General features: G+C 41.6%; 2 protein-coding genes across 5 annotated transcripts in view; one reads left to right on the forward strand and one right to left on the reverse strand.

Annotated features, from left to right (window-relative positions):
- Positions 1-10,166, forward strand: part of USP37 (ubiquitin specific peptidase 37) — a 121,782-nt gene extending 111,616 nt beyond the window's left edge. For all 4 annotated transcript variants that reach the window (XM_030916214.1, XM_030916217.1, XM_030916216.1 and 1 more), the window contains 3 exons: positions 3,186-3,255; positions 4,631-4,769; positions 5,351-10,166. In XM_030916214.1, the coding sequence (XP_030772074.1) occupies positions 3,186-3,255; positions 4,631-4,769; positions 5,351-5,438 (297 nt within the window). In that variant the 3' untranslated portion in view covers positions 5,439-10,166. The remainder of the gene's footprint in view (positions 1-3,185; positions 3,256-4,630; positions 4,770-5,350) is intronic.
- The window catches only part of VIL1 (villin 1), a 34,563-nt gene continuing 28,031 nt past the window's right edge, over positions 8,902-15,433 (reverse strand). The window contains exon 20 of the mRNA XM_010360233.2: positions 8,902-11,213. Coding sequence (XP_010358535.2) covers positions 11,100-11,213 — 114 coding nt within the window. The 3' untranslated portion in view covers positions 8,902-11,099. The remainder of the gene's footprint in view (positions 11,214-15,433) is intronic.

Below are 15,433 nucleotides of genomic sequence, written 5' to 3' on the forward strand. Positions count from 1 at the left end.
TCAGTGTCACTCCTCCTGCTCTTTACTTGAAAGGCCCCACATTCAGTGTCCATTGCAGGTTCATTTTGGCCCTTGCACTAGCCATTACATGGTCTCATTTTCTCTTGTCATTTGCTGTTCATTTTTCACATGCAAGATTCAAAACAACAACAACAAAAAAAAACAGGAATACATCCTGACCACTTTGTATGCATGTTAGGTAAGAACTCAGTAAAGGCATGTGTGTATTAAATTACCTTTAGTTGGCCAGGCGTGGTGACTCACGCCTGTAATCCCAGCACTTTGGGAAACTGGGGCAGGTGGATCACCTGAGGTCAGGAGTTCGAGACCAGCCTTACCAACATGGTGAAACCCCGTCTCTACTAAAAATGCAAAAATTAGCCAGGTGTGGTGACATATGCCTGTAATCCCAGCTACTTGGGAGGCTGAGGCAGGAGTATCGCCTGAACCTGGGAGGCAGAGGTTGCAGTGAACCACGATTGTGCCATTGTACTACAGCCTGGGCAACAAGAGCAAAACTCCATCTCGGGGAAAAAAAAAATTACCTTTAGTTACACTGAATAACTATCATCTTTATAGTTAAATACCAAAAACAGTTGTTGCTCACTGAAAACTGTTGAATTGGTGATGTTAATTAGGGCACATTGAACTCTTTTTTTTTTTTTTTTTAACCCTTTTTTCTCCCTTAAATAATTGCTTTTTCCCCTCAAATTTTGATCATCCAGGATCCTAACACAATTACTGTCAGCACTTTGACATATTTCTTTGTTATTCTCACCTCCATGTATGCTTTTTTAAAAGTCATAAGTATAGTTTTTATTTCATTTGTTTTTTTTTTTGTTCTAGAGACAGAGTCTCACTGTGTTGCCCAGGCTGGCTTCAAACTCCTGGGCTCAAGGGATTTTCCTGCCTCAGCCTTCCAAATGACTGGGACTAGAGGCACACACTGCCGCACCCAGGTTATCCTGTTTGTTGAAGAGTAGTTATTTATAAGCTTATTTTTAATGCCTGTACTATATTGCCTCAAATGAATATCCTATTTATTTACTTTTTAGCTAACATTGAGTATTTGTCTAAGTTGTTTGTAATTTTTCACTATGATAAGAAGTTAGGAAACTGTATGCTTATAGCATTTTCCTTATTTTATTTTTTAATTTTTTTGAGACAGTCTCGCTCTGTCACCCAGGACTGGAGTGCAGTGACACAATCTCAGCTCACTGCAACTTCCTCCACCTCCTGGGCTCAAGCGATTCTCGTGCCTCAGCCACCTGAGTAGCTGGGATTGCAGGCAGGAGCCACTATGCCTGGCTAATTTTTGTATTTCCAGTAGAGATGCGGTTTCACCATGTTGGCTAGGCCGGTCTGGAATTCTTGGCCCTAAGGGATCCGCCCATCTCTGCCTCCCGAAGTATTGGGATTACAGGCCTGAGCCACCCTGTACCTAGCCGAACACAGAGTTTTTTTTTTTTTTTTAAGGCAAGGTCTGTCACCCAGGCTAGAGTGCAGTGGCATGTGCTCTTGGCTCACGTGTTTGTTTTCTATATTTTAGAATTTCTTCTTTTATATTCTCCAGAAGTAAATTACTAAATTAAAGTTTATGAACATTTTAAATATCTGGTTTACATATAGCCATATTCCTTCCCTGATTTTTTTTTTTTTTTTTTTTTTTGAGGCGGAGTCTCGCTCTGTCGCCCGGACTGGAGTGCAGTGGCCGGATCTCAGCTCACTGCAAGCTCCGCCTCCCGGGTTTACGCCATTCTCCTGCCTCAGCCTCCCGAGTAGCTGGGACTACAGGCGCCCGCCACCTCGCCCGGCTAGTTTTTGTATTTTTAGTAGAGACGGGGTTTCACCGTGTTAGCCAGGATGGTCTCGATCTCCTGACCTCGTGATCCGCCCGTCTCGGCCTCCCAAAGTGCTGGGATTACAGGCTTGAGCCACGGTGCCCGGCCCCCTGATTTTTTTTTTTTTTTTTTTTTTTTTTTTTTTTTTTTTTGAGACGGAGTCTTGCTCTGTCACCCAGTCTGGAGTGCAGTGGCCCAATCTTGGCTCACTACAAGCTCCACCTCCTGGGTTCACGTCATTCTCCTGCCTCAGCCTCCTGGGTAGCTGGGACTACAGGCACCCGCCACCACACCCAGCTAATTTTGTGTGTTTTTTTAGTAGAGACGGGGTTTCACCATGTTAGCCAGGATGGTCTTGATCTCCTGACCTCGTGATCCACCCGCCTCAGCCTCCCAAAGTGCTGGGATTACAGGCGTGAGCCTCCATGCTTGGCCTTCCTTCCCCAAATTTTACCTTATAGTGTTGTCTGCAGTGCATGAATATCACTTTTTAGTTTTGCTTTTTTTTTTTTTTTTTGAGGCGGAGTCTCGCTCTGTCTCCCAGGCTGGACTGCAGTGGCCGGATCTCAGCTCACTGCAAGCTCCGCCTCCCGGGTTTACGCCATTCTCCTGCCTCAGCCTCCCGAGTAGCTGGGACTACAGGCGCCCTCCACCTCGCCCGGCTAGTTTTTTGTATTTTTTAGTAGAGACGGGCTTTCACCGTGTTAGCCAGGATGGTCTCTATCTCCTGACCTCGTGATCCACCCGTCTCGGCCTCCCAAAGTGCTGGGATTACTGGCTTGAGCCACCGCGCCCGGCCAGTTTTGCTTTATCTTACCAAAAATGTTTTAATCGTATTTTTTAAAATATAAAAGTTCACTCTGATCCCTACAGCAACATAGCAACTCTTTTTAATATTTTTGTTCTCTTGTCCAATGCCTAACTCTTAATGTAACTGTTTTTAATAGAGCTATAGTTACTGTGTGCATTCATATGGGTTTGGAAAAAAGGTTAACATGTTCCTGATCCATGTAGTTTTTTTATATCACTGAATATTATTATATTGAATTTATATACTAACCAGTCAGCTATTATTGGGTATATTGTTAGTTGCAACTTTTCACTAGATAATGCCACAGTAAATAATTCAATACATATACTCTTCTTTTGACTTATTTCCTTAGAATAAATTCTTAGTTGGGGGTGGAATTCTTGGGTCAAAGGGTATGAACAGATTTTTTAATTGATTCTTATTATGCCACACACCGAAGCTTAGCCATGTCAGCTTTAATAATAAATTTATATTCAGTGTTTTGCTTTTATTCAAATGAAGACTTAAAAGTTATACCCACTTCTGTTTTCCAGACAGGAAATCTGCCTCATTCCTACCGGCTCATCAGTGTTGTCAGTCACATTGGTAGCACTTCTTCTTCAGGTGAATAGCCATCATGATTTCAGCATTTTATCAATGAACTAGTCAGCATTTGCTCCTTATTACATTGCTCTTTGCCTAGCTTTGTGAGGTATGTTTTTCTTTTTTCTTTTCTTTTGTTTTTTTTTTTTTTTTTTGAGATCCAGTCTGACTTTGTCACCCAGGATGGAGTGCAGTGGCACAATCTCAGCTCACTGCAGCCTCCATCTCCTGGGTCCAAGTGATTCTGCTGTCTCAGCCTCCCAAGTAGCTGGGATTACAGGCATGCACCACCAGGCCCAGCTAATTTTTGCATTTTTAGTAGAGATGGGGTTTCACCATGTTGGCCAGGCTGGTCTTGAACTCCTGAGATCAAGAGATCCACTCACCTTGGCCTCCCAAAGTGCTGGGATTACGGACGTGAGCCACCACGCCCAGCCCCGTGAAGTATAAGTTTTTCAAGAAAATCTTTGAAATCTACTTTGATCACACTCAGTGTGAATTATGTTAATAGGTGTAACTGTTTTGATTTCTCTATTCATAAGTGACCTAAATTCCCCTGAACAAAATACATTGATCAAAAATGGTGTCCCAGTGTAGCATATGCCTCCTTAATTCTCTGTGTATATAAAAATATTTTTTTCTTCTTTTGCTTTTTTTTTTTTTTTCCAAGAGATAGGGTCTCACTCTGTCACCAAGCTGGAGTGCAGTGGCACCATCATTAGCTTATTGCAGCATTGAATTCCTGGGCTCAGGAGCTCAAGAGATCCTCCTGCCTCAGCCTGCTGAGTAGCTGAGACTACACGTGCATGCCACCACGCCTGACTAATTCTTTAAAATTTTTTGTATGGACAGGTTCTTGCTTTGTTGCCTAAGCTGGTTTCAAACTCCTGGCCTCAAGCAGTCCTCCTGCCTTGGCCTCCCAAAGTGCTGGGATTACAGGAGTGAGCCACTGTGCCTGGCCTGTATGTTTTTTCAATAGGTTTTAGACACAGTGTTGAGGATAAGGTGAATGTGGTAGTTTTTTTTTCTCTTTCTCAAACTTCCTGCACCTGAGATAAATTCAATGTGTTTTTATTTTTTATTTGTTTATTTTTTGAGACAGAGTCTCGCTCTGTCTCCCAGGCTGTAGTGCAAGTGGTGCTATCTCGGCTCACTGCAACCTCCACCTCCTGGGTTCAAACAGTTCTCCTGCCTCAGCCTCCTGGCACGCCCGGCTAATTTTTGTATTTTTAATAGAGATGGGGCTTCACCATGTTGGTCAGGCTGGTCTCGAACTCCTGACCTTGTGATCTGCCTGCCTCAGCCTCCCAAAGTGCTGGGATTATAGGTGGGAGCCATCACACCCAGCTTCGGTGTGTTTTTAAAAACCTTGATTTTAAGATGTTATTTGTTTCAGGTCATTATATTAGTGATGTGTATGACATTAAGAAGCAAGCGTGGTTTACTTACAATGACCTGGAGGTATCAAAAATCCAAGAGGCTGCCGTGCAGAGTGATCGAGATCGGAGTGGCTACATCTTCTTTTATATGCACAAGTAAGAAACTTTGCCAAATAATGAGTTAAAAATCACCTGAACTCTTTTCTTTGTTGTTTGTTTGTTTGTTTTGTTTTTTGGTTTTTTTCCTTTGAGGATAAAATGTTCCCATCAGTTGATTGGTTGAAAATTTTTGGTTTTTGTTATCTTTGGTTAGGGTCTGTCTCTTGATATTTCCCTGTAAGTCCAGAATATTTTCTCTCATAACTCAGCATTAATTGCTCATTACACAGTAGTATCTAGGTATGGAAGTTTGGATAATTTGTTTTATGATAGAAGATGTCCTGTCATAAATCTTTTTGGTCATCCAGTTTTATCAGCTAGAAGACCTGATTTATATGTATGGGAATTACCTAGCATGTTCATTAAAGCTAACTATTGTCAGTTCCCCTCTAGTCTTAAAAATCAGCATTCAAAGGGTTAAGATCAAATGAGTGAACTGCTTTTTTAATAAAATACAGGCATGAAATGGAATTGTGAAGGCCTTATCTGTATCAATTTTATTTTACTTTTTCTCCTGCCTGTTTTTTGTTTCTACTTACTAAATTTCCTGTTTTATTTTTTGCTTGTTTTATCATAAGGGAGATCTTTGATGAGCTGCTGGAAACAGAAAAGAACTCTCAGTCACTTAGCATGGAAGTGGGGAAGACTACCCGTCAAGCCTCGTGAGGAACAAACTCCTGGGTTGCCAGTGTGCGCTGCATATTCTTACTGCTGCCCACCTCACCTTTCCTCTGCTGAAGGAGAATTTGGAATTCTGCTTGATGCGGGAGCAACAAACAGCTCAGGGCCAAACCAAAAGACAAAAATTGGAGTTACATAGAATGCTCCATGCTATTTTATGGAAACTTTGGTCTCACATCTGTAGCTGATTATCCTCTTTTTCTCCTATAAGAGTGGCACTTCCTTTTGTCTTAGGAATACATGTTGTAAATATATATCTGTGTGTGTGTGTGTGTGTGTGTGTGTGTGTACACACACACACACACACACACACAGGATGAATGGAGCCTTAAAGAGTTAGGATGAGCCCCCAGAATATGCCTGCTCAAAATTAATAGCACAGCAGTTTGGAGAAGAAATGAAGGTGTCAAAGAGTCCATTCACCTGAGAAATGTGTGAAGATGTACTTATCAGTTGGCTTTTAACTTTTATGTTCCTTGAGTAGTTTCACTCAAGTCTGTAACCTTTTGTGTGTGTTTCCTTATTAGTAAAGTTCACTGGAAAGCCAGCTCTTCATGTTACACTAATGACAGTTTGTTCTCTTTGCAAGAGAGGGGCATTGCTGTCACCTAACTTGAGGAGCTTTTTTTGTTGTTGTTGTCTGCAAATTTCATGAATTTGTGATGTCTTTGCTGTTTACATGCAGTCCCAAGAAATGGATTGTTGGTGCTTTGGAATATGTTACAGTCCCACATTTGATATTCTTCATAATTCTTCATATACTTTGTTCTCTCTAAGGAGATTTCTTCACACAGTATGTTCATCATATATCATCATCATTATTTTGGTGGTAAAGATAGAATCTTTTTTCTTTTTTTTTGTCATTCTACCATGGAGCAGCATTACCCTAATGGATTGCAACCAGAACTTTAAACAGGTAGAAAGATATTTCTCCAATTGGAACTCCGCAACAGGAATACTTAGGGATAAGGAAGAATGCTAGCATCTCTTTCTCTCAAATATAGGGAGGATAAGAAGAGTGTTCTTCTGATAAAGCTCAAATATAGGGAGGATAAGAAGAGTGTTCTTCTGATAAAGCTAAAATTCTGGACCACTAAAGCTAAAAGCCCTATTGCAAGTATGAAATTAAGTACTTGAGCTATAGGACAAACCTTGGGCATTTAACCATTTACTATCTGGCTTTGCCCTTAAAATAGGATTGCAATTAAAATGTGATTGGCTTAGGTAATCCCAAGAACTAAAAAATAACAAAGGTGCGTAATATATTTATCTACTTTTTAGTTGCTCTGAGTTGAGGCAAAGTAGAGCGGCAACATTAAGTGCTATGCTAGTCACTTAGCTGACATAACCAGCTTGGTTAAGCAGCTTATGAAACCGTATAAAGAATTGTTTTGAGGATGGAATTCTGTCCACAAAATAATTATCTGAGCCCAGATATCATTAGGATCACACAGAGTTAAGTGTAGCAAAATGAAACCATCGTTGTATTATTTCATGATTTTTCTTTTATTATAAACAAGGGATTATTCTTTAGTTCTCAGAGGTAGGGACAAACCACATGAGGTTTTCAGAAGGAAAAAACATTTAAAAACCCACCATCACTTGAGAGAATCGCTTGAACCCAGGAGGCAGAGGTTGCAGTGAGCCGAGATCACATCATTGCACTGCAGCCTGGGTGACAGTGAGATTCCATCTCATAAAAAAAAAAAGAAAAGAAAAAAAAAAACACACAAATCATCATCACAGAAGATGCAACATATTTTCTGAAAGATTGCCTTAAGAGAGCTCCAGCCCTACTCTTGGAACTTGGATGTATTCTAATATAGTAATAACCTAGTCTAAGTTTTGATTCTTTGAATTATATATGGCCTCACCAGTTTTGCTTAACTACTGATAAATGTTTTGCCTCCTGCCATCTACCTATATACATTATTGTAATGAATGTTCCAAAATGGTAGAGTGGTAGAAAATGCCAGAGTAGTTTAGAGCAGAGGAAAATATTTGTTTTAAAACTAGCTTTAAAATTTTGTTTCATTTCTACCAGGAGACTCTTTGGTTTGGTTTGATTTTGCTTGGAAATAATTGGTTTTCTTATAAATGAGTGAAGTGGTGATAAAATTCTTTGGCTAGTTATTAATTATTTTACCTGTCTTTGCATTTGAGAGGCACTGTTAAAAATTATTGGGAAAGATTTAAAGTGCAGGCTGCATTAAAACATGGAGAAAAATAGAAATAATGCCATAAGTCTAGATTGCCTCACGAAGCAGCCTCATTTGAATTGCTTTCATAGCTTTCATATGTGTATGGTTTAGAAGTACACTTACCTCAGAAACCTGATTTGATCTCTTGGGCAGGAGTTGTTGAAATAGGTTATGGGAATATATAAGTTATCTCATTGCTCATGTACTTGCATGTTTGGGACTCAAATTTTACTTGATGTCTGTCCATTCTTGTGGCCCTGTCAGCCTTCTCCTTCCTTTACTCCTTTAATCTATTTCTTTGACTACCAATGGAGATTTCAGCTGGACTATGTTGATGGGGCTTGTTGTTTTTTTTGAGCTGGCTGTATATATTTTAAAATTATAAATAGATAATATATTATTTTTTGCACATTGTTATCAGTTTGCCCAGAATTGGGGATAGGGCAGTTAGCATGTTGGGGCCAGGAAGGGACAAGTTAGATAAGGACTGAGTGCTTCCGTTGCAGGCAGTTTGCACAATACCTAATTAACCTTCCTATTGAAAATACCAAATGTGTGGTTACATTACTTTAAATGACATTGAATTGGAACTTGATGGCAATTAGTTCTAGATACAGCATTTTGATCTTTGTTGGAATTTTAAGGGAAAAATAAACTACATATTTGTTTATTTTAATCCCCTAATAGTACTGAAGGTTGGAAAGTTGCATGTAGCTGGATGCTGTTAATTTCTTTAATAGCCATGACTATAATTTAAGCCTATGAGAAGATAGACTGTTGTATAGGGATATATTCACATGTGTGTGCACACTCAGGAGTTTTGTCTCAGCAGGATAGAATAAGCAAATCCATGAATTGGTCTTCTGTTAATACTTTGATTCTAAAAATTATTTGTTTACTTGCTATGGTCTGTTCATTCTGGGCCTAACTTTAAAGGCTCAATAACAAATACAACAAATGTAAATATGTTTACATTTTAAGACGTATGCAGTGGTACTTACAGATCAGTTAATTAACTCCAGAAAGCAAATGTTAGACTACACATTTATTTTTCTCCTTGATCAAGTGTAAAATTCTGAAACAGAGGCTTTAAAATATAAAACCTCAGCAAAATAATCCATGAATTTACTGATTCTTCTATATCGTGTATAGTTACCATTATGTAACTGTACACGTGTACAGCTACGGATATAGTTGTATATCCGTTGAAAATTATCTGCAAACACCTAAATTAAAGAGAGAAAAAAAGTAGTTTGTAAACTCATTTGTGGTCTACTGAAAAGAGGTTATATTAAAGCAAATAAAAATATTTTCCTTCTCTGTCCTCTGAAATGATTGCAGTGGATACTCTTAGTTATCCCATTTTGTGGGGGTGGAGGGCCTTTTTAATTTAATTGACCCCCCGAGGTGGTCTTTTGTTTTAAACGGGCGGGGGCGGGGAGGAAACAGCTGGATCTCCAAGTACATGTGGATTTTGTATATATAGGAGATTTTTAGAAAAATCAACAACCCCTCACCAGATGCAAGTCACATAAAAGCGTTCCAATAAAATGGATGAATGTCTTTTTCCTCCCCATTTTGCTTTATACTGAGTATTGCACTCTTGCAAGTGTATGCAAAAACTAAATAGACTTCTGCCCTCCTCTTTTTATTGCATTACTTCAAAATTCTAATTTTGTCTCTACTGATATGTCTTATTAACATCTGAAAAATATATATATATATTTTATTGGAAAATTCTAGTTTGTTAGGCCTTGAAAGTTTTGTGACAGTTATTTTGCTGTATTTCACCACAATCATTCACCTTATGGCATGCTTTGATTACTAGACTTCAGGCAGTCTCATTCATTGTATCATACTTACACACAATAGTAAGTTGTCTCCATGTGTGCTATATGTCTGAGGTGTATGGAGTTTTTATTTAAAAAGTGTGCCAGGCTGAATATAAGCATTTGATTTTGTAACATTGGACTTTTCTTAAAAGTATAGAGGTTCAAAGTATAGGTATGTCCATTGGCATAAGAATAGAGAGGGTGAGGGTCTGGACCAGCATCCAGGTTTGTCCAGTCAGACGCCAGAAACTGGTCTTCAAAAATAGCGGGCCTGTGTGAAGAGTGAGACCACATGTGGGTGTGCACACCTCTTGTCCCCAGGTGTCCCTCCCTTTGAGCTTATCCTTCCCTCCCTAACTTCTCTGGCCTATTGTCATTGTTGTTTCTTTACATTTAAGGAGAGAAAAACAAAAATGAGATTCGTACACTTTGCCTAATTGAGCCACTACCAGGTTTTCTGGCAGCTGTGGCCACATTATTTGTGAGGTGATTTTTTTCTTTATGTTCAGAGTGACTTCTGATTCTGATTCTTTATATTTTGTATGGAGCGGCACTTTTATCTGTGTTTTAGCAGAACTGTTCCTCTGTATTCTTTACGGTTTTTGTTTGTTTTTGTTTCCTTTTTAAATTATGCATAGAGTTTTTTTGTGTGTATGAAATTAAAGCCTTTATTAACCTTCTGTTGATTTGACTGTTATTTCTGAAAAGGACACATTCTTGCTGATACTTATAACAACCTGTTCAAAGTTGTGGAAATCACCTTCTGTTGGCTTTCTGACGTGGACTTCCTTGCAGCATTGTTACTTCTTAAAAGGAACAGAATGGCAAACCAGTGTTTGGCCGTAGTCCCCATTGATTATTGCTATTTTCATCTGAGGAGCCTGTGAAGCTTTGTGGAGGCTTCTGGGTAAGTTTGTAAACCTAGCATTGGCCTTCACTAGGCTCTTCCTTTGCCTTACTATTAAGGGTTGGGAGAAGAAGTGAAATAGCATATGCATTTCTTACTTGCCTTTAGGTCTCAAGCCTAGCCCCAGTGGATGTGCTGCTCTCACGGTACTGTTTGGTATTTGTGAAACCTCCTAAGAGGGTAGTCTTGTGGACCATTCAACTCTCCTTCAACCCTTTAACTTACCCACTGAGTAAGGCAGTAAGGAAAGTAAATGTGAAAAGGAAAAGCTGTTACTCTGGGGAAGACGTAAACCTGCAAAATGCTTCAGCCTACCTGCCATAGATAAAAATGAGTCATGATAGAGGACAAGCTAGGTAGGGTAGTGCCTCAGAACCCTAATGTTCCATGGAGTGTTTGTGCTCTTCTAAGAAGAGAAAACTCTAGAACAGGAGTATTAAAAATGATGCAATACCTCAGGATAGAAACAATCTAGCGACCTTCTTAGAAGTTGAAATGAGGACCATAGGCTCCTTTTGGGGAATCATCTTTCTGAAGGAATAGGTACATTGTTAAACAAAAGTGGCATTTGCCACAGAAGTTTGTGCTCATAGGCACAAACTTTAACTGCAAATTTTCACTTCAATTGGTGTAGGACTAATATCGGTGAGAAAATGAGACCCCACAGTCAGGGTAGGGTACTGCTTTACAACCACAGCTCCTCTTCTCAAAACAGTCCTTTTTCTTTCTTCAGGTTTTGTTGCTTCCATCGAGGCAGAGCGGAGAAGGCAGCTGGAGTCATCCCAAAGGCCTGAGTGAAATCTTCAATGGACAGGTGTTCCTAGAAGAGAGGGACCAGAGGGCAAAGGTCACATATCCTTTCCTCCTCCCTTACCCTCAGGTGCCATTTGTTCTGATGAGTCATATAGATGTGGTGTATAATCAAATAAATGAAGAGTAAACACAAGCAATGTCAGGAGAGCCAGAAAAGGGATGGAGAGGAGGCGAATATGGTATTTTGGTATTCCAGAGGTTTATCCCTGGATTTTTTTTTTTTTCAGACCATGTCTTGTTCTGTTGCACAGGCTGGAGTGCAGTGGCACAAACTCAGTTCACTGCAACCTGCAACCTCTACCTCCTGATTTCAAGCGATTCTCCTGCCTCAGCCTCCCAAGTAGCTGAGATTACAGGCATGCACCACCATGCCCTGCTAACCTTTGTATTTTTAGTAGAGACGGGGTTTTACCATGTTGGCCAAGCTGGTCTTGAACTCCTGACCTCAAGTGATCCACCCTACTCGGCCTCCCAAAGTGCTGGGATTACAGGTGTGAGCCAGCACACCTGGCCTGATCCCTGAATTTTTAACAATGAAAAGATAATAGTGTGGTAGATTGAGATCTTCTTTTTACAAGGGTCAAGTTCACATTAGCCCAAATAAGAATTAGGACTCTTCTTTCCAAGCCTTAGTTTTCCTCTCTATTAAATGGGGAACGTTTCTTTTTTTTTTTTTTTTTTTTTTTTTTTTTTTTTTTTTTTTTTAAGACAGAGTCTTAGTCTGTTCCTCAGGCTAGAAAGCAGTGGCACACGATCTTGACTCACTGCAATGTCCACCTCCCAGATTCAAGCAATTCTCCTACCTCAGCCTCCTGAGTAGCTAGGACTACAGGCACCTGGCACCACGCCCAGATAATTTTTGTATTTTTAGTAGAGATGAGGTTTTGCCTTTTGGCCAGGCTGGTCTCGAACTCCTGGCCTCAGGTGATCCACCCACCTTGACCTCCCAAAATGCTGGGATTACAGGCATGAGCCACCATGCCTGGCCATTGTTTTTTTGTTTTTGTTTTGTTTTTTGAAACAGCGTCTTGCTCTGTCACACAAGCTGGAGTGCAGTGGCACAATCTCAGCTCACTCTAGCCTCAACCTCCTGGGCTCAAGCAGTCCTCCCATCTCAGCCTCCCGAGTAGCTGGGACCACAGGCGTGCACCACCATGTTGCCCAGGCAGGTCTGGAACCCCTGAGCTCAAGCATCCACCCGCCTTGGCCTCCCAAAGTGCTGGGATTATAAGCGTGAGCCACCACCCCCAGCCAGGAACATTTCTTAAAGGCAAATTTTCACTTGCTTTTATGAAAATGAAAATAATATTACATATGAAAGTGTACTGAAAACAAATTAGGCAGGCATGGTGGCACACACCTGTAATCCCAGCTGCTCTGGAGGCTGAGGCAAGAGAATCGCTTGAACCCAGGAGGCAGAGGTTGCAGTGAGCTGAGATCGTGCCACTGCACTCCAACCTGGGCGATAGTTTTCCATCTCACAAACACAAAACAAAGTATGTTGTTCATTTACCTCCACTTAAACAGTGAATCCAAGCTGCCCACAAAGTAAGCAGATGAGCCCTATAAGGGTATCTGCTCTAGTCTGGGTATATGAGATTTTATTAGGGCCAGGTGTGGTGGCTCACATCTGTAATTCCAGCACTTTGGGAGGCCAAGTCAGGCAGATTGCTTGAGTTCAGGAATTCAAGACCAGCCTGGGCAACATGGTAAAACCCTGTCTCTACCCAAAAAAATACAAAAATTAGCCAGGTATGGTGGTGCACATCTATAGTCCCAGTTACTCAGGAGGCTGAGGTGGCAGGATCACTTGAGCCCAGGTGGCAGAGGTTGCAGTAAGCCAAGATAGTACCATTGTACTCCAGCCTGGGTGAAAGAACAAGACCCTGTCTCAAAAAAAAACATTTTATTGCTATCACAGGACATACAACTCTTCTAGCAAAAGCCTGTCACCCTCAGGAGAAGTCTCCCTCCTGGGCCCTACTTTGCTTTGGATCAAGTTAACAGACTGCCTGCAAGGGAAGTAGGACCCACTCCAGCCCTAATGGATGGAGCAAAGTAGGAATCTAGTTCCATATACTGCTGTGGCACTTACAAAGGAATTGAGGCAGATTTGAATATTCCCATTTTCAGGTGATGCAGCTAAAGTTTAAGAAAGGCCGGCGCGTTGGCTCACACCTGTAATCCCAACACTTTGGGAGGCCAAGGCGAGTGGATCACGAGGTCAGGAGTTCGAGACCAGCCTGGCCAACATGGTGAAACCCTGTCTCTACTAAAAATACAAAAATTAGCTGGGCCTGGTGGCAGGCACCTGTAATCCCAGCTGCTCTGGAGGCTGAGGTGGGATAATTGCTTAAACCTGGGAGGCAAAGGTTGCAGTGAACGAGATGGCACCACAGCACTGCAGCCTGGGCAACAGAACGAGACACTCTCTCAAAAAAAAAAAAAAAAAGTCAAGGTCACCTCATTCCAATATATGTTCCACTGCACCATACTGACTTTCTTCCTTGAGTTTCAGGTATACTGTAAAGCCCTCTTGTCAGCTTTCAACTACCAGACCTGCAAGGTAAGCTGTTAACACTTGCAGTTGGCCACAGTTTTACCATTGTGGATAGCTTCATCACTCTTGGCTTACAGGTTTGGTTCCCAGTTAAAAGGCAACTTGTTAGCCGGGCGCGGTGGCTCACGCCTGTAATCCCAGCACTTTGGGTGGCTGAGGCGGGCGGATCACAAGGTCAGGAGATCGAGACCATCCTGGCTAACATGGTGAAACCCCATCTCTACTAAAAATACAAAAAAATTAGCCGGGCGCGGTGGCGGGCGCCTGTGGTCCCAGCTACTCGGAGGCTGAGGCAGGAGAATGGCGTGGGCCCGGGAGGCGGAGCTTGCAGTGAGCTGAGATCCGGCCACTGCATTCCAGCCTGGGCGACAGAGCGAGACTCCGCCTCACAAAAAAAAAAAAAAAAAAAAAAGGCAACTTGTTGGCCAGGTACAGTGGATCACCTGAGGTGTTCATGAGTTCGAGACCAGCCTGGCCAACATGGTGAAACTGCGTCTCTGCTAAAAATACAAAAAATTAGCAGGCATAGTGGTGGGAACCTGTATTCTCAGCTACTCGGGAGGCTGAGGCAGGAGAATAGCTTGAACCCGGGAGGCAGAGGCTGCAGTGAGCCAAGATCATGCCACTGCACTCCAGTCTGGGCAACACAGTGAGACTCTGTCTCAAAAAAAAGAAAAGACAACTTGTTAATCCTCATCAGTTTTTTATATTCTTCTGTGAATGTGTCAGATTATTTTGTAGGAGGAGGTTTTGCTTAGAGTGGGAGGGTAGCAGCACAAGGTACAACTGAGGTCGGGGGAAGGATTCCAGTAGAAGACACTAGGAAGGCCAAAGAACAAATTCAGAACTAAATTTTGCCTAGCTTTTTGAGTCGAAAAAATATTTGGATAAACAAGTCATACCAGCTTCTCTCATCCTGTGAATGATCCAGAAGATTAGATAGCACAATTTACATGTTTACTCTTGGCTAGGAAGTCACAACTGGGAGTCACTACTACCTTTCTAAGCTTTGGGTGTCTTCAGCCATAAGATGAAGGAATTCACTGAAATGACTTTTGTTCCCAGCACTAAGATGATAATGACACTGTTTAAGGCAAGCTAAATACCCTCAAGGCACACTCAGTTAAGAGTCCCAAATTAAAGTTGCTATAAAACAGCATCTCCCAGCCTTCATCTCTGCTGCTCTAAGCACCAAGAGGTAGACAGGGTAGAGGCGAGACTTGTGTGTTTCCTTTAATACTTAGGCTGCTCTGCTAAGATGGAGTTGCCCTAGGGAACATTTTATTGACTCCCACAGAGAGCCCTGAATTAAACAGCTTCTTAGTAAACACCTGTAGATGGATTTCAACCTCAGGGGGGTCTGATGCTCCAGATCTCTAACCTGTCATTAGATTTGCCTCCCACCCTGGGCATTCTCTCCTTAAGTTTCCTGGAAGCCTTCCCCACTCCCCGAGGCAGGGTAGGGGAGTGTTTGGTTTTGGTTTGGGGCTTCTTTTTGTTTTTTGCGGGGGAGGTTGAGACAGGGTCGTGCTCTGTCACCCATTCTGGAGTGTGGTGACACAATCACAAATCACCTGCAGCCCCAATCTCCTGGGCTCACCCTCCTGGGTAGCTGGGACAACAGGTGCACGCCACCACAGCAGGCTAATTTTTGTATTTTTTTGTAG

This window comes from Rhinopithecus roxellana, chromosome 14 (genome assembly GCF_007565055.1).
Source record: "Rhinopithecus roxellana isolate Shanxi Qingling chromosome 14, ASM756505v1, whole genome shotgun sequence".
NCBI lineage: Eukaryota > Metazoa > Chordata > Mammalia > Primates > Cercopithecidae > Rhinopithecus > Rhinopithecus roxellana.